At 47.4% G+C, this 23,364-nt stretch overlaps 1 protein-coding gene across 7 annotated transcripts in view; it reads right to left on the bottom strand.

Moving 5' to 3' along the window:
* SZT2 (SZT2 subunit of KICSTOR complex) overlaps positions 1 to 23,364 on the bottom strand; it is a 62,089-nt gene that overhangs the window by 31,322 nt on the left and 7,403 nt on the right. For all 7 annotated transcript variants that reach the window (XR_010884918.1, XR_010884917.1, XM_067301057.1 and 4 more), the window contains exons 9-30: positions 22,502 to 22,672; positions 16,844 to 17,075; positions 15,994 to 16,123; positions 14,572 to 14,714; positions 13,724 to 13,876; positions 13,256 to 13,370; positions 10,494 to 10,699; positions 9,835 to 10,059; positions 9,330 to 9,408; positions 8,874 to 8,971; positions 8,388 to 8,556; positions 7,801 to 7,915; positions 6,177 to 6,290; positions 5,475 to 5,672; positions 5,243 to 5,355; positions 4,613 to 4,754; positions 3,899 to 4,063; positions 2,972 to 3,176; positions 2,638 to 2,750; positions 1,917 to 2,175; positions 290 to 455; positions 110 to 202 (exon numbers count right to left, since the gene is read on the bottom strand). Coding sequence is in view for 5 of the 7 variants with exons in the window: in XM_067301057.1 (XP_067157158.1) it covers positions 110 to 202; positions 290 to 455; positions 1,917 to 2,175; positions 2,638 to 2,750; positions 2,972 to 3,176; positions 3,899 to 4,063; positions 4,613 to 4,754; positions 5,243 to 5,355; positions 5,475 to 5,672; positions 6,177 to 6,290; positions 7,801 to 7,915; positions 8,388 to 8,556; positions 8,874 to 8,971; positions 9,330 to 9,408; positions 9,835 to 10,059; positions 10,494 to 10,699; positions 13,256 to 13,370; positions 13,724 to 13,876; positions 14,572 to 14,714; positions 15,994 to 16,123; positions 16,844 to 17,075; positions 22,502 to 22,672 (3,404 nt within the window). In the remaining 2 variants the exon portion in view is untranslated. The remainder of the gene's footprint in view (positions 1 to 109; positions 203 to 289; positions 456 to 1,916; positions 2,176 to 2,637; positions 2,751 to 2,971; positions 3,177 to 3,898; positions 4,064 to 4,612; positions 4,755 to 5,242; positions 5,356 to 5,474; positions 5,673 to 6,176; positions 6,291 to 7,800; positions 7,916 to 8,387; positions 8,557 to 8,873; positions 8,972 to 9,329; positions 9,409 to 9,834; positions 10,060 to 10,493; positions 10,700 to 13,255; positions 13,371 to 13,723; positions 13,877 to 14,571; positions 14,715 to 15,993; positions 16,124 to 16,843; positions 17,076 to 22,501; positions 22,673 to 23,364) is intronic.

The following is a 23,364-nucleotide window of genomic DNA, read 5'->3' as shown; positions in this document are numbered from 1 at the left end:
TGCTCAGTCTGCCCAGAGATCTGCCAGTCCAAAGTTCAGATCTGATGACAAGCAAGGCCACTATTCTCCACAAGGAGCAGGTGCCTTGCCAGGGCAGCACTGTGCCTACCTCCTTCTTGGCTGACGGTGGGCAGTAGAAGAAGTAGTGAGGATTTGATGGCACAGGCTTGAAATGTAAACTTCCGATTTCCAAGAACTTTTCCTAAAAGAGAAATGAGAACCCAAACATGAGGCACACACTCCACTCCACCCTCCTGAGGGAGCCAAGTTGAGCCCCCACATCCCTCACCTGGATGATTTTATGCAAGTCGGGGTGAGCCTGACAGGGCTGCCCAATTTCCAGCAGTGAGAGAGGAAACTCTGAACAGCAACTGGTGCCCATACTGCTCTTTGGCTCCTCTGTGGGGCTAGCAATGTTGTGGGAGTCCTGCTCACTGTAGTCCTCCATTTCCGCACTGACAGGATTGTGGACAGGTCAAACAGGCAGATCGAGAAAAAGGAGTAGTTATATGCATTATCCACCCTGCAAGCATCCCACTTCCCAGTTCCCCATACCTCCTCTCTTTAAACATCCCTGTGATTTACATGTCACCCACAACCCCCCCTCCTACAGCCCCCAAAACCCTCCTCCCACCTGCTAACCCAAATAAGCACTCAGGCTGTCTGAAGCCAGGCAGAGGCAGTTTAACCATGTTGATCCTGTGCCCAAGTACTCTACACCATGCTACACCCTCCTTAGGGAACAGAGACAATTGGCTGAGTGCAGGGACAGTCCTGGAGCAATCTGAATAACTCCGCACCCAGTTCAGTGCATCTCATAGCACATACTATGCCTAACACCCTGGCAGCACGGAGCAGAGCATGAAGCTCGTAGACCCGTGCTCACTCAGCAGTTCCATGGCAGAAAACTTAGAAAAAGCAATCTGGGGAGAGGAACGTAGGTTGGACAAAGTAATTCTCAGGTACTGGAATTAGTAATACAGATGGCAGATGTGGGAGGAGCAGTAGATTTGGGAGCAATGGGTCAGAAGCTATGCATCCTTCAGGCCTGTTTATACAGTCTGCGTTTGGTAGGTGAGTTGTAATATGTTATAAACAAAGAAAGGTTTCCACAGTTTTCCTCCAGGAAAGCAGCAGTTGAGAAAGACTTCATCTGACTTCCAAAACACTGAGCACTCATCAAAATCAGAGCGTCATCTCACTGACTTACAATATAAGAGGATATAGGATTGGAGATTCCCAGCAAATGCTAGTATAATTCACATAAAGAATCAAGGATAATCAAGTGCAATCAGGGGACAAACAACCTAAGAAGTGGGTTTCTCTGACAGACAGCACACTGAGGCAGAGCATTATTTCCTGCTTAGTTTCCAGAAGCAACACAAACCTCAGAAATATCCTAAGCAATAGCAGTATAGAAACTTAGTATCAAGCATATTCCAATTCTGCCTTGATATTTCTCTTGTAAATGTGTTTCCAGTGTTTTAATCAAAAACTTGAGACTTTATTCATCAGGAAAAGATAACAAACTTGGTATCACCCATCATTTTCACCAGTCAATAGCATTCTCAAGTGAGTCAGGCAGGAGAAGATGAGTAATTTCTCCAAAAACAACAAACCCAAGTGTTACTTGCAAACAAAATGTTGGATACCCTCCAGCACAGGCCAGACTCAGCAGTAGTGAGCTAAGACTGCAAGAGTCAGATAAAGGATTCATGTCACTGGGGATCATAAAATGGAGAAGTCCTTGAGGACACTGTACCAGCTGGGTATCCTACTGGAAATACTTACTCTTATAGGTGGCTCTGTTAACCCCTGTCCTACAACATTCCTTCCAGCAAGCAGCAGAGGATGCTTGAAGAAATCTATCCCAGACCAATGTTAAGAACAAAAGCAAGACCTAGATAGGTCCCTACCTGGATTCAGAGACCAAGACACCCCTTTCCCTGGAGCTCTGCTCCTCCTCTTGCTCTATGCTGCCCACTTGGAAGCTGGCAGTCTTGTGGTGCATCTGGAAATGTTGGTGGCTTTCTCGAAAGGAGCGTACATGGCTGCACACCGTCAACAGAAAGTTGGTGATATCAATCTCTTGGAGCAGCTCCTCACAGTAGTCCATGGCTGTGAGCAGGTCCTGGGAACTGATGCTGTGGGACTGCTGAAGGCTCTTGAACAGCCCTATGGATCAAACACTGTGCTCGAGTGCTCCACTGCGAGGATGTAAGCCCATGGGAGTCACACAAAGGTCACATGCTATGCAGCAAAGACAGTCTTCACCCAAGCCCCAGCACTGGGTTGGGGTCAATGCAGGGGTTGGGAGACAAGACTCAGCCAAGATGCCTAATGCCGTGTGTTAGCCCAGGCCTGACCCACGTCCAGCAGCCACCTTGAAGGTGACAGACAAGGTCACAGAAGGGAATCTCCCTCCACAGCACTGCAGGGCACATGTCCAGGAACAGCCTGTGCAAGGCCCACAGGGAATGTGCATTAATTTAAATCCCTCCCTGTGGGAGACCAGTCCCCCAGCTCCACTCCTTGCTCAGTGTAAGATCACAGGAAAAATGAGACATGGCTTTCTTGGAAGAAAGATCCAGGGTCCAGCCCCAACCCCGGCTCAGTTCCCATCACGCTGCTCCTCACCTTTCACGTAGCACTGGTGGGAGTGCTCCTGCAGCAGTGTGCAGTAACTCATCAACTCCTTATGCTTGTGGTCTAGCCAAGTGGCAGTAGGAGGACGCTCCAGAGACTGGGACCTGAAAAGAGGAGCCAAAGCAGCCTTCAGCACCAGTTAAGCACATTTTAAACTGTAAACAAGCACTGGCACCAGCAAAGCAGGGCACTGGGGCATGCACAGGCAGCGGCTGCTGTGAGCTAGAAAGGCCAAGCCAAGAGAACAAGGCAGGGCTATAGCCAGTCTCTTTGTTAGGGATGCTCTTTTGCTTTCTGTCCAGGAATCAAGTATGGTTGGTATTACCTGAAAAAGATATCCCGGGGAGGACGGTGTGTCCTTGGGCTGACAAGCTGCTCTCGCAACAGCTCCATAGAGCAGCTGTAGATGTAGATGGGGCAGCGAAATCGGCGGCACTCGCCTAGCTCAGGCTGCGAGTTCTGGCGGCAGAAGGATATATGTACGTCTCTCCGTGAGGGGCCACCCTGTTCTCCAGAGTCACGGCCCACTTCTGCAAAAGAAACAATTCCAAATAAAACCTTTGATAGGTTCCTCATTCCTGGCCTGAGGGGTCACAGCCCTCACAGCAGCATCCACATGCAGGTACTGGCTTTAAAGGGTGCTCATCACCCAAACCCCAGGGCCCTTCTCCTCTCCCAGCGGCCAACTGCCCAGCCCAGTGCCTCAGCCATTCTGATGCCCTTCCCAGGCAGCCATGAGTGTTCACCTCCACCACCACCCTCCACAGCAGCACATCTGTCCATCCCCAATGCAGGTCTGGCTGACGCACCAGGGCTGCACCACCAAATCCCAGGTACCTCAAGACACTGCATGTGCCCTTCTCCCTAAGGTGATGCACTGCTGGTAATGCCAGTCTGGATCACCACATGATGGTCACTTACTGTCCTGGGCAATCCAGTACTGCTGTTCCCAGTAGACTCTAACCCTAACCTGCAACTTCCCAGCCCACAGGGAGCAGGCCCTGGGCCATGAGCAGCAGTCAGATCACATTAGATCCACACCCCATAACCCCATGAAAGCTGGCCAAGGCTTTCATGTCCCACTTGTCCTGATCCTGCCTCTGCTGACTGCCAGAAAGAAGCTGATAGGCTGTAGTGGCTTCTTATCACTGTTACCCCAGCCCTTCCAACAGCAGGAGTTAGTGTGCTTAGGAATAGCCAAGAACAGGCCTTGCCAGAGGGCAATAGCTAGGTGCTGCTCTGAGGCCAGTACCATGGGCTGGTGTTATGCTGAGGGTAGGTAATGGTGCTGCAGTGTCCCCTTCTTCAGCCTCAGCCATGCCTCGCTCTGCACAGACAGGTCCCAGGGTATCTGCTCCAGCTTGACTCTCATCTTTTGGAGGTTTGTCCAACCCACAAGCCATCAACTTCTGTACATCTGGAGGAAAAAGGAAAAAAAAAATCACCCTCTGCCCAGCAAGAACTGTTTAATACCTCCATACACATTCCCAAAAGGGTAGAGATACCAGCTACCTCTGTGCATGGGAACAGCTCCAAAGAGTGCCTCCAGCCACAGCCTAGTGGCCTCCACCAGCAGCTCCATGAGGCAGGGGAAGACAGGCCAGGCCCAGGGCCCAGAAGCAGGGACTCTCCCCAGGCCACACCATTAGTAGCCTCCTTGCTCCATTCAATAACCCCAGGCACTCCGCATGGGAAAAGGGTCCAGTGACCACAACCAGCAAACTAGTCAGAGCCACATCCCCTGCCTGGAAGCAATGAGCAGGCAGCATCACATCCAGGGAGAGAACAGCAAGACATTCATCCTTTCACGCCACTCTGCCTGGCCATATGGTGCAGAAAGGCTTGGCCTAGACTCTGCTGCTCGGTTTTCCTTCCTTCCAAGAAGAGCTGATTCTACTCTTGCTCTTTCCCTGCAGAGGTGCTTCCACCATGGCTTCCTCTCCCTCTCCCTGACAGCAAGCCTCACCTGAGAAGGTGGCTGGCAGAAAGGTGAGGAACACGTGCTGCGGGTTGACCAGCTTGGCATAGCATCGCCACTGCGGGAGAAAGAGCCCGGCAGTGTCACACTGGGTCACATCGTCCTCAGGCAGCTCTGCGTTGCCCAGGCTCTGATGAAAGAGCACAGCTAGATAAGTTCATAGCACATGGCACAGGACTACCCTGGGGCAGTTAGCAACCACACAGAGGAAGTTCCTCCAAGACTGTTGGTTGACACAGCACTGAAATCACTCTGGCCACCCCCAACACCATTCTCAGAACAGCCTGTCTCCAGGAAATACCGTGCACACAGTCTGGGGTTGCTGACCCAGCCTTGTTGGGGCTGTTTTTGACCTCCAGGCAATGACTGCCCATGCTTTCTGAGCTCTTTGGAGCACATCATCAGAGCTGTAGCAGGCTAAGCCCACAGCAAGTGCAACTGCCCACATACCTACAAGGCCTCTGCCTGCTATAGCAGCAGGCTATAGCTCAAACTGCTGTCAAGCGTGGGGACCAGCTGTTCAATGTTGTCAACCCTTATGCAAATCTTCCTGCTCTTCAACAGCAGCTGCTTTGTCCTCAGAGGGAGCTCAAGAGAGGGGCAGCAGCACAGCAGTACCTGCAGAGTACTTGTGGAGCCAGTCATATCCCTGGTGCCATTGCTGCCAGCAAGGTGATAGGATGCAGGAGCATCCTGCTGCTCTAGGGTCCCAGAGGCTTTCAAGGTTTCTTCTGAAAGGAAGCACAGAGAAACCAACCTGAGAAACAACAGCCAGGAAAGTTATCTGAAAGCAAGGGTACTGAGATACCCCAGCTCCCAGTGCCCCTGCTGCCACAATCCTAGCCCTTACCCCGGATCACAGGGAGCGTGAAGGGTGGCTGATGGCCATCACGGTCCCGCTGCAGAACCTGCTCCATGAAAGCCATGTGATCAGTGTCAGCCATGGGGATCTCCCGGTCACTGAGGTCATGCTGCAGGCAGCCATGGAAGAGGTTTAGTAGCATTTCATTGGGCACAAACGAAGAGTCCTTGGTCACCTCCTCATTCTCTGCTCCAAAACAGAACCATGGCAGCGTCAGAGACAGCATCTCCATAGCCACCACCTGCCCAGGCCCCTGTGAGACAGCCCTTTGCAAAGAGGCACTTCCACACAGACAGAAATTTTCTCCAGCACCTCTGCAAGGCTGACTTGGAGGATGCTGAGGAAGCCACACAGTTCCAGCATCATTTGCTACCCTGCACTGACTCACCCTGCTACTGTAACTGTTCTGAAGATGTTTGGGGCTAGAGACAAGAAACCACCAACATAGATCATTGACCTAGGTTTGAGGCTTACAGAAGCAATTGTTCCAAAACTGACATCACCATAGGAAAGACAGCAATATCAATATATCCACACAACCCTGGGGCTACAGAGATGGGAAAAACAGCACTGAGCTACTGCTAGGGGGTACTGCAGCTCCCACACACCTGCTTCCCAGGGAGACATGCACAAAGAACAGGGTGTCCATCCTCACAAAGGGAGGACAAGAGGAGGTGGGTGGTGACTTACCTTTTGTCAGCATTAGGAAGAACATTTCAACCTGCTGGCACCTTGGCAACAGCTTCATGAGGTTGAACTGGAATGGGATCTCGTGTACTCGGAAACCAGCTCCCATGTCTGGATCTACAACAAGAATCAGGAATATAACATGCCTGTTGGCACTGCAACATAGAGCCCTGCCCCTCGGTTCACCTCCATGTGCGTGGTGCCAATCCTAAACACAGTGCAGGTAGCACAAGTGAAGGTACACAGCAACACTGCCCCAGCTTGATCTTCTTAGGTGGGCAGAGGAACAAGAAGGGTGAATGTGGGGAAGGTCAAAGCCCAGAATAGAGTGCAGCAGGCTGTGAGCTACCTACAGAGAGGTATCTTGGTGCAAGAGTCTTATGGGCTTATTGCCACCTTCACACAAGAATGGCCTGGGAGCCACGAGGTCTTACACAGCTCAGGCAGCCTGCAGCAGAGAGGGACCCATGGCAGCCAGGGAACAAAGCATTTTACATCAGTATTGCAGGAAACGCAGCTGGAGAGCAATGAGTGTGCTGGGAGCCAGAAGCAGCCTACGTTACCAGAGCAGTCAAGTACAAGGCCACCCTGGCTCTCAGGAGAGATCTCTCATCCAGCAGACTCTGCACATCCCTGCAGACATTGCCTGTACTCTCTCTCAGGGAAAGAGTCTCTGTCCTCCATGCCCTGAACTTTCCTGGCCCTCTCCCCCTCCCACAATGCCAGTGATATGATCTGACAAGGTTCCTTCAGGTCCTTCCTTCAGCCTTTGGGATGATTCTGGCTCCCTCAAACTGAGTCAAAACCTGCTGTGCTTTCCAGCACAATGCAAGCAAGATCTAGGATGGGGTGAACTAGTGACAAGAAGCTTAAATAGCAGCAACATTGAGGCTAGACATTTGGGAAAAGTTTTAAGGACAGAATTAGTGAGGTATTGGAATAAACTGGCTATCAATGGTGAAAACCCCCCGTAATCCTGGAGTTCTCATTAAACTACGACAGTCCTCTCAGATGAGAGACACAATCCTGCCATGAAGGAGGAAGATGGACCAAACATTCTGAAGTCCCCTTCACTCTCTCCATGTGCTCACAGAGCACTCACAGAGGGTTCAGAGACGAACAGGACTGCCAGAAGGCAAGTGCCCCATGAACTACTCAGTTATAACAGGATTCAGAGTTTCTGGAGAACAGGGGAGCTCTTCCTTTGCATTTTTCACAATTTCTGTATTTACCTGCCCAGGCATACCCCGCCCATTATCGCATGGGTGAGTTCATCTTTCAAAGAGGAATTCTCTTTGGCAAGCAGGTCTGGACACCTGAGAGCCAAGCTGAACACATGGAGGCATAGTGAACATAACAATTTTCCCTGAACCCAAATGCTCCAAAAGCCAGACCTATCCAGTCTGGGCAGAAAGTCTCAATGCTTTTTTGGCCTTCCCAGGATGAAGCCATCTCTCTGGCAATTTATCACAAATGCTACAAAGTGGCTTAAAGCCATCAAAGTCTAGAATGTCATTGTCAAAATACCTGTTCAACCTCCTTGAAGCTTCAGCCATGCCCTGGGACATTCAGGGCTTAGCTGCCTCTTGCTCCATCAAACCTGCCTGGACAGATATGCTGGACTCACCTTCAGCGGCTTTGGTGTCAGAAGAAGGGCAGATCCACTCCTTGTTCTGGCACAACTGGCTGATGTACTCGAAGGTCAGCATGGTGGCAATGCATGCAAGGTCCCGCGGATAGAGCTGTAATAACAGTCAAGGCTTAGCTGCACGCAGCAGAGTTATTATCCCCAAATGCAGCAGAAAGCAGTCTAAAGGCAAGGAGAGGAAAGGCCCACAACCCCATTCCCTGACCTCCCTTACTCTCACTCATTGCTCCCTCCCTCTCTCCTAGCTCTTTAACTTCTTCCACCTTGTTCAGCAGGTGCGTTGGCAGTACTGCCTGCAATCCTGTCCAGGGACACCCCTGCCTTCACTGGAATGGCTCTTGACAAAGTAGTTTACCTTCTCCCACCTATCCCAGAGCAGCATTGCACTCCAGAAACAACTCAATCCAGCAGCCCAGTTACCCATTTGAAAATCTCAGCCTCCTTTGTTTCTAGCACTCCCAACTTTTCTGGATCTCAGTAATTCATCTGCAGTGTTGAGGTGCACCTGCAGCAAACTCCTCTTCCTCCATGAAAGAGCCCACACTCCTACCCCTGCAGGGACTCACTGCTTTAGGTATTTTCTGGTAGGGCAAGCCATGGAGGTGCTTCCAGTTTTCAGCAGTACTATGGACGTAGCCGCTCTGTGGCTCTACCCAGCACTCAGTGACCAGATTCAGTTCTGTGTCCACCTCAATGGCTTCCACCTCTGTATCATTGTCATCGTCTGTAGAAAAGCTGAAGAAAAGGTACAGGATGAATCCTACAAGATGTCATAGAGCCAGCAGCCTACTGTAGCTCATCTTGGAGTTGGGAGAGCAGCACACAAATTCCAGGCTTGCTTGCAAAGCCCCAGCTGATAAGCAGTCCATGACAGCTAGTTGTCCCCTCCCTGTGCTTGGCAGAGCTGCCTGGAGGCCTGACACCACAGCCATCCACTGGTGATGGTGGCTAAATGCCAGGGGACTCCCCCCTCCCCACGCTACCTGAAAAGGTAAGCCTGGAACCATGCCCCCCACTGTCAGCTCTTCCCGGAAGTCAGGCCATAGCCTCACCTGTCCTTGGTGGAGGTGGAATGCGGTGGAAATAGGATGTACTGAACGACACAGGTGTGCTTCTCCCTGTCGCCACTGCTCTCACTCGAGGCGTCAATCTGGAAGGGAGACATGCCATGAGCCTGGCCCGCAGCAATGGCTCACTCCTACTCAGTGCCCCATTACACAACACAGCTCCATCTCCCAACACCATTGTCAGTGCAGAGGAGAGGGAGCCTGCACCTAACCCAAAAGTCCCTCCTGCACAGCCTATCACCACCACCAAAGCAGCTCCCTAATGGCAGATAAAGACAGGAAAAGCCCTGACCTACAAGCTGCTTTGTTTCAGGGAGCAGGCACATCTCCCCACATAAGTCAAGAGTCATGCTAGGAGTTGATGGGAATCTCGCCAGAGGGTGAATCCACCTCAGGAGAGGCAATGAAGGATCCTCTCCACACTCCTGCCTCCAGGCTCACCTGTATTGGCAGCTCCAGCACCATGTTGATAATTCCCTCCCCGCTGGATGCAAAGTGGAAACCCTCTGATAGACGGACTCTGGCAACAGAGAGAAGCAGTCAGAGTTGGAAGATTTCTCTACCAGTACTGCAAACCTTAAATACACGAATGACTGTACCCTTCACCACAAAACGCCACCATTCCCAAGACAGGGAGGTACGCACAGAGAATGGGGAGACATGGCACTCTGCACAGGACAGCCTGTATGAACACCAGCACACCCCAAGCACAGGAACACCTCCTGCTTTTTCGTTTTTCTTCCAGGACTCTCCTTTTCCTCAACTGCAGCAGCAGCGCTGAGTAAAGCACTGGCCGAAATAGCTTTAGAAGGTGTGTACGGGATCTCTTTGTACCCCTCTACAAGCCTTCAATGGGTTTCCATAATAAGGCTTTGGATTTACCCTGCTTTCCCTGCACCCCCAGGACTGGCTGGGGGAAGTAACCCTGTTCAGGCATACAACTTACTCCGTGAGCGTGGAGAGGAGCTGGGCTACAGCTGTGATGGGCACAGTCGGTGCCAGCCCTGACTGGATGCTCCAGATCCAACGCTGGTGATAGAAGTAGCGGGACAGTGAGGCCAGGGTGGAAGAGGCAGTACGGTTGGCTACCATAGTGAGTGGACCAGACACCGGGGGATGCTCCAGGTTGAGAATGAAGGGAGCACGATAGTCAGAAGGCAGCTTCTCATACCTAGGAGGTGAAGAAGTGCAGCTTGGTGAGGTAGAAAGGACACCCTGCTCAGGGCTGGAGCTGTCTGGATTCACGGCCTGCTTGCTGGGTCTGGGACAGAGCCCTCCAGCAGCAGAACATGGCTAGCCCAGCACAGGATCAGCTCTCCCTTTAGAAACTAGTGACTAAATTTTTTTCTGCACTGTAGTTATTAAGAGCAACAAACTTGCCCAGCCTGCAAGGTCCCTGGCTGCAAGTCACAGCCCTCCCAGGCTATGGCCACCACTGCTAGCAAGCAACACAAACCCATCCCAACAAGCAAAGGCTTCCCAGCACTCCCATCCCACAACTGGCACCATCATCCACAGACCCTTCCTCCCCCTGGCTCCTGGGGCAACAAGGAACAGGTTTACTCTGCAGAAGGCTGTGCTGACCGCCCTGCTCTCTGTTACTACCTGATGAGTAGCTTTTCCAAGGGCTTGTGCAGCACTACGAGGCAGGGCCTATCAGAGAAGGCTGACTGAGCCCCAGCCACAGGTGGAGACTTGGAGGGAGAACTACTGCCAAACATTTTCCTCTTTGCTTTTGGAGTTGCCTCTTTGCTCTGGACCCTGTGGGGAAAGCGGAGCTGCAAGATTCGGTCCCGTAACTCTTCAACTATCTGTCATGGCAGAAGCAAAAGGTAATTATGACCACCTTTGTCTCGAGACATGAGCTATTCAAAATAAACTTCCAGGACAAGAGCATGACAAAAAGGACTAGCACACACCTCGAATATACCAATGAGCAAGAGTTAAAGGTTATTTTACTTGTGAGGCACTAGCAAGACCAAGATCAAAATGCCACAAGGCTCTCATGTTCACATTTTAACAACTAAACAAACATTTTAAAAAAACAAAGAAAGGTTAAAAAAGCCAAAGATGATTTCAAGGCTGCAGAAAGTGCCTTTCATAGCTGATGAAAAACAAATCAGCTGTACACCAGCCCCTCCAAAGGAGCAGTCTAAAGTACCCATCCTCATTCCTCCCCTCCTCCATCTCAACAGCCTACAGTAAATGTGAATAGTACATGTAAGACAGAACCAGACTGTTTCCACAGCTGATGTGTTCCCACACTATCTTGTTCATGTGTCAAACCTCTATGGTAAGAGGCTTCAAGACCAAGATGCTTTCAAAACAACTTCCTAATTACCCTTTTTAGCTTTTAACAACCCTGAATATCCTTCTACCTGCAACAACATCTGATGTCCACAGTGTATCAATTTTTTTTTAAATTTCCATGGTTCACTTCCCTTTCATGACCTTTGCTCAACACCTTTTAATTTCCATTATCACTGTAGGCAAACAGGAGGACAGCAGCTTTCTATCTCTCTCCTCAATACCAGTTATCTCAGTAACTTTCCCCATCATCATTATCCCTTTTCAAAGGAAAGGACTATCCCCAAAGCCAAACGGTAAGCACAGGTCTTTTCTGTATTGCCCCCTCCATGGTCTCATACTGATAATACCGAATTGCCGATGGTGTTTAAGCTCCTAAATCCAACTGCACTATTTTGCAATTATCAACACTGGATTCCAGCCACCCTCATGCTGATTAGGTCTCCACAAAGCCCACAGGTTTTCTTTACCCTTACAACCTAAATAACCAGCTGCAAATTTTCCCAACTCACTACCTGCTGCTTTTCCAGATGAGTTTCTTATCCTTCAACTAGTAAAAAGATTGGGAAAAAACACAGCTTCTGCTGTAATGAGAACAAAGGATTCTCTTAATTCCCTTGCCTTGCTTCCAAGACAGTTTCTATTTATGACACCCATTCCTACTCCAATTTTATAGTTGCCTCCTATATAGAGACTTGTAAAAGGCCTTCTGAAAGTCAGATTGTACCAGGTGCTATCTTTCCCTTAAACATCTGGGAAATTTTAACAGCAAAATGCAAAAAAAAACCCCTCCCTTATAGAAGGCAGGCTGAGTCCCACTGCCATCCTTCACCCTGGATAGCTACTCAGCCCTCTGGCAGGCAAAAAATAGATTGTGTATGATACAATTCATGATCTACAACTCCTGGTGTGATGATCTGGAGCTTGCCCAGAGCTGCAGGGTGCCTGTGTTGCATGTTCCCCATAAGCCAGGTGTTAACTTGCACCTGCCAGAAGGAACTCCTTTGCAAAACCTGTCACTTGGTGTTACTAGCCTACGTGCTAGCTCAGGAACCAGTGCCAACGCCTGGATCCCCTAAAGACATGAAAGGGCAGATCCTCCAGACTGCCAGAGCACTCGGACTTATCTGGATTCATTCTCTCAAAAGAGATGGTCCTCCTCACATTTGTCAGTTTTTCTCCAGACCAATCTAACGATAAAACTGAGAAAGACAAACTAAAAATTTCTTTTATGAAGGCAAAAGATCAAGGTTTAATTACAAACTTCCTGTTTATAGCAAAACATTCATAAATATTAATAATAGGACATCTTCTTCACATTTACGCTTTTACCTAAGAACACTTAGACTTGCCTCAACCATTAGAGCTTGAGAAACAGTCAATATAGTAATCTCACCTTCTGAATCTGACTGGGGCAGCCCTTTTCTTTTGATGCAAATGGGATTTTAAAAGCCTATCTAGCAGACATGCATCTCTTTAAAGCATTTCCCAGGTATCATGGTTCTTTCCCTCTCTGTACTGCTCGTGCAGGGCACTGTTTGCATTTTAACTCTAACTGCTCTTTGTCCTAATGATACAATATACATACACAGTTCACCACCTACTGAAACAGATAGCTTGGGGAACATGTAGTACATCCATCATAGAGGCTTTTACAGACAACTCAGACAAATATCTGCTCTTCCTGACTGACAATATTGATTGTGCTTTGGTCACAAGGACAGGAAGCCTAGATAATCTTAGAGTCATTTCAAGCCCCACAATTCTATTAAGCAGTGGCAAAGGCATTTGTTTGACCAGCTATTCTATTGATCTTCAAGTCTCTGGGTTTAGATCTTTCATAGACTTAACACAGAAAGCATTGTCCAAACTGCCCCTTTCTGTTACAAAAAATTCCCACCTCTCTCAGCCCCAATAAAGTAGTTAGTTTTTAGAGGATACCTGGCCACAATATTGCCTGTAGACCTACCCACAACTTCCATTTCCAGAGCTACTTGCTCTGCTCCCACCCACAGGTCTACATCCTCTCCCACCCCAGGAAGCGGTCAGTCAGCTCTCACCTTGTTCCTGGCCTGTGCAGGTGTGCCAATGGGGAAGCCCAGCCGGAGAACCATGCAGGGAGCTTTGGAGATGATCCGCACCACATAAAATGAGGAAGGAGTAGGATCCTCAGAGCTAGGGATGAGAGATTAAGCATGGAATGAACTACAGAGACAGCTCTAAAACAGAACAGATCTTGCTGCTCTACAGTGTCAGACCAAGCAGAGGCCTGCTCCTCAGAGCTCAACAACCCGCATAACTTGGCAGCAACATAAGAAACCACCAGCTAGCTTCTCTTTCTCTCTGTGATGTGCCTGGTGCACAGCAGCAGCAATTCAGGACACACAGGGTTTAATATCTGCTTGTCCTGCTCTTATCACCTCCACTAGACATCTGCTTTTGGCCCATCACAGCCTACTGGGCTAACTGGATCTTTGGCCTAGCCATATGCCCCATTCCCCACACAGGACTGCCTTAGAGCCACTCACCCATGTATCAGTTTGACGTAGGAGTAGCCTTCCACTAGGACGAAGCTGCTCCAGTCCCGCAGCAAGGAGGTGAGCGCTGAGTGAGAGATACGGCACTGGATGGTGCTGTAGCGGCCATTGTTGCCTGGCGTGTGCAGGTGCTTGGGGACAGGCCTACAGAGTGTTGCAGCAAGTCATTAAACCCCATCTCCCCAAACTTACAGGGACTTTGCCACATCCATTCCAACTCATCCTCTGTCCGGTACATCAGCCTTCTGCTTCCTCCACAGCAGCCCACATCCAAGCATCTCCCCTGCCTGTGCCTGTCAGTGAGGGTCACACTCATTGCAAGCACAGGGATCTTGCTCCCCAGTTTGCAGAGAGCACAGCCTTGTATGGTTTCCATCTCCCTCCATGAAAAACGCAGCTATTATTCACATAACTCTGCAACTAGGACCAGCCTCCAGAAAAGTAGTGCTTTGGGAAAGACATTTTCCAGCAGCAAACAAAAACCTATGGGATAGCTCCAACAGGAAGGTCCATACTCCCTGCAGTCAGGGAATCCAACCCCAAAAGGGACTTGAAAAATAAATTTATCCTCCTGAGAACAGCCTGCCTCTTGACACTGGTGATTTCCCAACCCACCATCCCTCTCAGATAAACGAGCCTTCACCATCCATCAGGTCCAGCTAGCAGAGCCCTTCCCTTGGCCATAGGCAACTGCAATACTTAAACTAAACTTCCACAACCCTACAGCTGGACTGAATTGGGATACAGTTTCCACAGTGTTTGGCTGGACAAACTGATGCCTTGATTTCCCAAGACTGGCCTACATTGTGTATGGAAGCTCAACCCTACTAGTTACATACGTGTCATGCTCCAAAAGGAGAACAATGCGATGCATGTGCAGCCACCTCTGCCAGAAGTTGGCATCCATGGAAAGGATAGGCTTCCAGTAGGAGGCAAATTGGGAATGGCTCGAGTCAGACCCACTGTGCTGCAGGGACAACACCTGAAAAAGTGAGAGGGTAAGTAGGAAGGCAATGTCCAGGAAGAAACCAGTCCCATATAGAGAAAGTAGGAGTTTCTCTAGCGGGTGAATTGTGTAGGCCTAGAAAGCTAGCTGCATCCCTTTCAGCAAAATAACCAAATTTGTTCACATTGAAACAGCCAGTACAATAAGCAAAAATAAATTAGGTTCCTAAAATGTCAAGTTAATCAGAAAATTAACTACTTAGCATCAAGAAAATTATGGAAAAGATGACATAAGCAATGGTGTACTTTGTGATTGAGAGGAAGATAGATGGCTTGTATTAGCTGAGCAATTAAACATGGAGATAACTCGCCTGAGAGCACATATGTAAATAGCATACCAGTGGCACTGAGCAACTCTAACGTGCTTGTATCGTAACACTGCAATTCCACCAACTATAGTACTGTGGCAGATGCAGAAATAAATGGGTGGCTAGCCATAAGCTGGGATACTCCAGATATACTGTGGGATATATATCCATACACAGTGTAAAATTCACTTTGTAAACTTAAAGGAGTAATAGACTCAAGGGAAAAAAATTAATGGACAGTTTCTGGGAAATGCTTTCTGCCCCTCATCACCCTCCTCTAGTTTTGATATCTGTTAGTCGTTTTCTTCTGCTGATGCTAAGGACGTTGCCAGCAGGGAATAGACAATACGCTAGCACTTTTTGCTCAGTGAGTTTCAGTTAGTCCAATTTCGCAGCGGAAACTGTTAGTTCATATTTTGTTTCGTTTCAGCTATGCCAACAGCAAACCTCTCTCTTACATTTTTCACATGAGTGCTCAGAGGCTATTAAAGAACATCCATTTAGCAGGTCCTGTCACCACCTGATGCTGCTGAGATACACAACCAATGCACAAGGCTGCCAGCAGCAACACCTCACAGGTGAGGTATCCATTAAAAAAGCACAGCAGAAATAAGCGTGTCAGCCTCCCCATCAGTGTCACACATCACATCACAAGAGGAGAAGGCTTCACAGCATGCTTAGGAGACTGATGTGCGGCTTAGAGGAGTAGCTGCAGCAAAAAAATACATAGGGTGATATCTCACAGGGAATACAACATTGGATGGGATATTCACAGAAACTGCATTGCACCTGAACTCTGTTACTGAGCAGTACAAAGAGCAAAAGATGAAGACTGAGAGTTACAGAACACCTTGATTGCCTGCTGGGACTCAGCATGCCCCGGCACAGTACAGAATAGGCAGGAAGGACACCCCATCCCACATGAAAGGGGACATGGATGGGACATACCGGAGTGGTGGAGCCTGGGGGGATGTAGAATAGGGGCACGCCATTCTTGGTGCTCTCAGGAATGGTGAAGTGTTCTGGGACGGTGTCAAAAGACTGCAAGTGAACCAACATCTGATCTGTCTGGTTGATGCTGAAAGACAAGAGGCAGTTAGCCACAAGGGCCTGCACTTTCCCCCTCACTGCCCCAGCCAGCCCAATGCCTACACACACAGCATGCTTCCTACGCACTGGGAGCCCCTCCACAGCAACAGTTTTCTAGGACAAAGCCAGGGTTCAATGCCTGACTGCAAAGAGCATGTTAAAGAGAGTTCAAATTTAACAGCCTAACATGCAAGTTGGATGATCAGAGTTGGGAAAGGAGTGCCAGGAAAGGAATCTGCAGAGTAACAAGGAATAATGGTCACCCTAGCCAGGAAGGGGTATATTCTGCCAGCCCAGCAATCCCAGGAGACACGAGACAGGTAACAGCTGTTCCTCTTAACGTGACTGTGCAGCCCAGCTACTGCCAATGAGCCCCTTGCACTGCCAGCCTTCACAGCAAGGCAGCATTGCAAGAACATCACACTTATATGAGATGGCAGGCTGAGAGTTAGGGTTTGCATCATAGGATCAGGACTCAGGGACAGCAATACCTTATCCATGGGGCAATTTATAGACTAGATCACAGGCCAGTTAAAGTCTTTTCCTTGGCTAGAAGGCAGGCCTGTCACAAACAGTACCTCTTCCTCACAGCACATTCCTTTGGGACCTTGGGTTAGGATGGCCAACTGCATAGCTCATGCCTCAATACGCCAAGAAAGGAATTTCTGTTACATTGGACTATGGGAACTGCTGGGATGGTCTGGCTCACCTTTGCAAGGTGTTCCAGAAGCGCCGGATGACTGTAGTGCGGTACAGACTGGTGATGGGCTTCCTCATGGTGCAACTGATGTCATGCAGGATGTCATAGCTGCCCTCCATTGTCACCTCCACCCATGTGCTGCGCTTCAGTGGGTCCAAGGGCCATGGCGTCACAGCTAAGTACTCTATCCTCATGTTATGCTTCCAAAGCAGCACTAGTTTCACCTCCAGCTGAGACCCACCTGCACGGAAGCAGAGGAATAAGATCAAGTCCTGTTTTGCATACATCTGAGCTTTATCTCTGACCAGGGGCTCCTGAGTACATTGAGACTGCTTGATCATTGTAAGGAGAACAAAGTAATGCAAGAGCTGTCTGCCCTAGCTGTAAGTCATTCTCTCTCCTCTCCAATAGAGGGAGGCTTTGCTTGCACAGTAGCATTTGGGGAACTTCTTTTAAATGTACATGTAGTATCTGTACTGCAGAAGGCAACTGAAACTTGGAGAAGGTGCTGACATTTGCAAAGGGCTCAGTTCTTCACAGCCTCAGTCTTGCTTCCAAGAAAACTCTGTTGCTTTGTAAACATGAGCAGGACCTTTAAGCTATAAAGTTTTCTTGTGTCTGCTCTGCACAGTTATCTATCCCATTGCAGAAACATGGATATTTGGATATGATGGGCCCAGATCATAAAGAAACTGGAAGATACAGCCCAATACTTGAATTAAACTCCATGTTCTCCCTGTCAGGGGAGCACTTGGTGCAATCTTGAACTTGAAGCATGAAAGCTTCTTACCATGCTTTATCCTCCTCTCCTCTGGTGCTCCTGAAGTTAAGTAGTATCCATTCATTCATCCATTCTTCAAAATGTACATCTTTATCTCTTTCTTTAAACTCACCATTTTGCTTCTAGCAAGGCTAACGGAAACACCTGACTGCAAACCTCACTGAGCCAGAATAGCAGAAAACTGTCACAGTTCTGCTGACTGTGCCTGTATATTTGTACCAAAAACAAGCCAGTGAAACACATGACTTTCTAAAAGAGTGCCATGCTGCTATTTCAACTGCTCAATCAACTATTTTGATGTCTAGCCTGCTCTATAGTTTGCCAGACTTGCAGCATTTGTGAGATGAGTGATTGGATATGCTGGAACGGTCCAAACAGATCATCAGCCTGGGTCCTATGCTTCCTGCAGTGTTGCATTTCCTGCTGTCACAGGCCCATCATGCCATCCCCTTCATAGGCTGACTACACTCTATTTTAGGGCCAATTTGCTTTTTGCTCCCACAGTCCCTATTGGGAGGCTGCCTCAGAGTGTCCCTCCCCCATCAATGTTTAGGAGAAAATTTCCAGAGTACATGCCCAATTAATGTTTATTTGTCCTCTTCCTGAAATTGTTTTTATTCTGATACACTTCATTTCCAGAGAACTGACAAAGAGTGGACACCAGGGGGAGAAATTCTCTCCAAATACAGCTTTCACTCTGCAGGTTAAACCAGGCCCCAGCCATCCGTCCAGGACAGGCTATCTAGTCCCCTTATCAGCCTCGGTCCTTTCTGCACCTCAGGAATTCACTTTTCCTGAACAATGATCAAAGGTCTATGCTATAATTTCAACTGAGGTCTTACTAGGGGTTTATTTAAGGCCACTAATACTTTCCACAATGGGTTCTCTGCATTACTATAAATGCATTTGCCAGGGTTGTGCCGTCTGTTGTTTCCAAATTAAGACTGACTTAGTTTATCAGAGGGACTATATAAGAATTTGTAGATTCGTGTCTTTGCATTTCATACTGTCAAACTGCATCTCATTTCAATTGCTCTAGTGCTCATCCATTGCTTTCTGCACAATATTTTGGTTCCCATAACAAAGCCTCCCTACTTCATCAACAGCAAACGTGATAAGTAAATTCCTACATTTTTTGCCTAGATCATTAATGAAAATATTTCCTACTCCCACCTGCGTTTCCATTAGTCATACTGGCTTTGCTCCTACCATCCAACACAAGCAAAACAAAAAACACAGGCAAAACATTTGCTTAGTTTGAGGCCATACCTAGATTAATCTTTAGCCTGTTCTTACAGCAAAGCAGCCTATTTCTGGCTCCTGACTTTATAGCTAATAAAAGCTTTTGCTGCTTTGATTTCTTTCATGAGGTCCAGCTCAGATTTTTAGAAATTTCACTTTATCTTCCCAAGTCTTGACCTTCAGGACAGCCATTCTCAGTGGCCAGCTTGCGCCCAACCACGTTAGGTAGTGGACTGATTCATGAAGGAGGATAAGGTCCAAAAAATGTCCTCAGGGCTCTCATCTCCTCAGCACACAGCAGTAAAAAATGGTCAACAAGATTTTTTTTGTTTGTTTTGTTACAGACAACAAGCCTCTGACAGCATCCCAGGAAGAAACAGGAGTGGAGGTGAGCTCCATCACACCCAATGGCTTCTCAGACAGAGCTTCTCTCTCTTCCCAATACCTCCCAATTCCCCCCCTTTCACAAGAACTTTTGTATTCCCAACTATGGTAAGCTTTTAGACATCTAAATATTTGAAATCAAATAGTAAGGGGAAGCAGAGAAGTAATAAACACCACACACAACCTCTGGGCACCTCTGAGCACAAAGCTAGCTATTTATTCCGTTCTGCCCTCAGCAAAGTGAAGCAGAACAGTGACAGTGTCAAAGTCCACAACAGCACTCTCCCCTCTTGATTCACAGCCACTTGGCTCCTTAAGTTTTGGCAAAAGCTTCTGGCAATCCGGGTTAATTAGCTGTTCTCTGTTATATACTTCTCTACAGAGAGGCCCAGAGAGCCCTGATTAGCCAAGCATGCTTTTCTTTGCAGAACAGTGCTGAATGTCTAAATGTACTGGCCTTTTATAAACTCTACTTTAAGATATTAGCTCAACCAATTTTTCTGATCACAGCCAGCACTTCCTCAGGGCCATTTAGTCTTTCCAAAGTGTAAGTTACATTATCAGCTACTATTCTGAAGGCTGGCATAGAAATACAAACGCTATTTTTGATAGGTCAGATGTTTCATTTCTAAATTCCTTCAAAAAAAAAAACATTACGAAAACACAAAGAAACTATTTCTGGCTCACGGAGTCCCCGAGCTGCAAACAGCTGGACAGTGCTCAAGGAGAGGGAAAAAGAAAGGAGAAAGTATGTACTGGGGGTAAACATGTATGTTTATCCTATTCTTACTCTTCCCCATGTACCTGCCCTTAGTTACTTGTCACAGATGGTAACTCCAACCCAGTAAAGAACTTCTGTTCTCTGCTCTTGTAAGATCAGAAGCCCAACTCACTCAGTGTCCTATGAGTAAAAGAAGGCAGTAGGACACTTAGGGAAAAGCACAGGAGCACAGTAAATATGCAGTTATATCTCACACACTTTCTTCCATGGTCCAGGAATTTGCTGCTTGAGGATATTCTGAGCCAGAGTTTGTAGCTATATCTTTGAGCAAAAAGGCATTTAATGAACCTTTCCCCCCCAACATCACCAATTTGTCTAATTGCTTTTGGAATGATTCACACTTGCGCTTTCCTCCAGCATTTCTACATGGTACTTCACAATCACCAAAAGCACTTCATTGTTGCCAGATTAAAGAAAAGCTCTTTCTCCACTGTCCTCCAAGCTGTAAGTGAACTGGTCCATAGAAGGATAAAAGGCATAATGATGAACACAGCTTGTACAAGAGTTGACTTGTCAGAATGTTTCATAGACATTGCCAGACAAGGAGAGTGCCATGGACTTAATTTGTCTGGACTTAAGCAAAGTATTTCATGTTGCACCTACAGGAAATCAGTGAAAGCGGTCTGCAGCCATTACTAGAAGAGCTGTCTCAATGGGAAATCTTAGTAGATTCTTACTTTTAATATAACCATCCTGAAACAAGAAATTCAGGGTATTCCTGGAAGATCAGCTTCAGAAACTATCCCATTCAATATGATCATCAGCAACCTTTGGACAAAAACTAAATTTAGATTCATTCAGTTTGCAAAAAGCATCAAGTCAGGAGGAACTGCAATCATAGTGAGTTGAGTACGTAGACCAGAGCAGTAGATTGAGATGAACTTAAGAGCACTATTATGTGAAAAACTGCACATTTAGAGACTAATTAAAAAAAGAAAAAGTCCAACAAAAAATAAGGACTCATCTGCTAGAAGCAAAGGTGCATGAAAGACGCAGAGATTTTTGAGCTAACAATGTAATGCAACCATGGAGAAAGCTCATGTGACTCCTGGTCTGTCAGATGGTATTTTACTTCAGAAGCAGGGAACTATTAGCATTACTGAACAAGGCACTGATAAGACCACATTTACAGCACTCTTATCAACTGTTTTCAAGAAATATGAGCCCAAACTGTGAAAAGCGAACAAATGGGAAAAAAAAAGTGCTATTAAGATAAATGAAGAGAACAGAAAGCCCGCCCTTATAAAAGGGGACAAAAACATTGGCTTGCTTAACCTGGCAAAAGGAAGGTTGAAAGGAGAAAGACTTTCTTCCTAAATACATTTGTACAGTGCCAGAGAAGGAGGATATAAACTTAATTAAAAATAATAAAGTCAAACACGTCTAATTTGGTCTGAATGAGTTTAGAATGCAAACCAGAGAAAGAACAATGATGTTCTGGGACAACCTTCCAAGCAGAACAGTGGTGCAAGATACTTAAGTAGTTTTAAGGTAGATCCCAGTAAATTCATAGAAAACATCATATGGCAGGTTTGAAATGACCCTGGAGTTATAACACAGACTTTGATTTTCTGATATAAAATCTGTTCTATGTACTAATATTCCCCAAAAGATAGTGAGGACCCTGGATTATCATGTGTTGCACACATTTATACAGTGTTTAATAAATCACATCCCCCAGCATTTCTGCTAGTCATTGCAAAGGTCAGCAATAATTTCTTCCTTTGCCTGCAACTCATAACTGGTATCTGGATTTTCAAATCTCCCCTTCAGTTAAAGCACTAGTCACTATTCACTGGTGGAGAAGTTAAGTTTTACTGTAACCCACTCCCTGGGATACTCAAACCCCTTGACAGCCCTAGCTAGTGGTTAGTTCTCACACTCCAGGTGCCATAACAATCTCCATCAAGTTCTAGAGAACAGGACTACTGGATGTTTTTATGTTCCTCTAGTATTGGTCAAGGTCCTGGGCATTTTCACCTAGTAATGTCCTTGGTTCCCCCAGTTTCCTCCCTTGGAACACTGTAGTTTGGAGATTTTTTATCTTTTGTACTAAAGGGCTCAACTTTGTGTTAAAATTCTGTAGTGTGTTCTGGCATAGGACTAGAAAAGGGATGAAAAAAGGAGAAATGATGAGGAAAGCCCAGAAAAATGCAAAAACCCAAGGTCTGTCCCTTGTTTCCCTGCAATTGTGAGGACTCATTTCCAAGATGCAGAGGATCACAGTTTGTCTGTCTGTCCCCCACCCATGCACATATAGCCACAGAGGATCAGCCCAGCAAGTGCACAACTGTGCGACTGTACTGGGCAGTCCTGTCCCAGGCAGTTGTTGATAGAAAACAACCTTAACCACAGTTTGGGGAAAATGGCTCCTTCTTCCATCACACAGCCACTCTGCTGAGATGGCAGAGTGCTCTGCTCTGCACAGCTGGGAACAGAGTCCTATCCAAGCATCCAGCCCCCATCACAGTCCAGTCACCTTTTGTGATGTTGACCTCACGGATGCTGTAGCCCTCGCGCAGCCGGACTGAGACAATGCTCACGAGGTCAGCATGCACCTCCTTCTCGGTGTGCTTCTTCCTCCTCATAGCCAGAGCGGGGTTGCTGCTTGCAGACACCAGGTGCTCATTGAACAGTCTGTGCTGCGACACTGCAAACCAATAACAGACAGTGAGGTTCATGAGGGAGCATCTCCCCGACTCATCATCCTACAGCAATGGCTCTCCCAAGGGGCTTTACAAAAACTGCCTAACACTTACTGACCTGAAGAACAGTACATCCTTCAGGCACCATTTACACCCACTTGTTGCTGATTCTGTAACACAGCAAACAGGTCTGCTAGCATGGCCAAGAGGCCTGGGAGAAAGACAGGGTGGGGTGCCAGGCCCCGATTCCTATGGGATGGCCTTTGTGACAAGGCATGCAGAGTTTTACATTTAATCTAGACAGACAGGAACTCTACAGCTGTTGTAATAGTCACTGCAAGCTTTTGGGCTTTACTCCTTTCCCTGAAAAACCTTAAGTTCCCAAGTGCTTTCTAAAAGATGCCAGAAAGTGGAAGCCTTTAGCCTAAACCATTAATACTTCATCTTTTAATGATGCAACATTTCCAACTCCCAAGCTAGCTCTCTTCACACTTTTCTCTGTATGCGGTTTCTGCTGCCAAGTTACAGAAAGCACAGATGGCATCAGAAATTCACCTAAGCATGAAAGAGTGCTTCCAGGTTTTACTTGTAACTAGTCTCCCTTGGCATACTCTCAGCCACTAACATACACAAAATAAGAACAATCAAGAGAGGCATTCTGGCTGGTTCTCAAGGGCCTAGTTTTTCAATCCAAATT

This window comes from Apteryx mantelli, chromosome 8 (genome assembly GCF_036417845.1).
Source record: "Apteryx mantelli isolate bAptMan1 chromosome 8, bAptMan1.hap1, whole genome shotgun sequence".
In the NCBI taxonomy this organism is placed as follows: Eukaryota; Metazoa; Chordata; class Aves; order Apterygiformes; family Apterygidae; genus Apteryx; species Apteryx mantelli.
The sequence above is the reverse complement of the archived record's forward strand: the minus strand, read 5'-3'. Positions and strand labels throughout refer to the sequence as shown.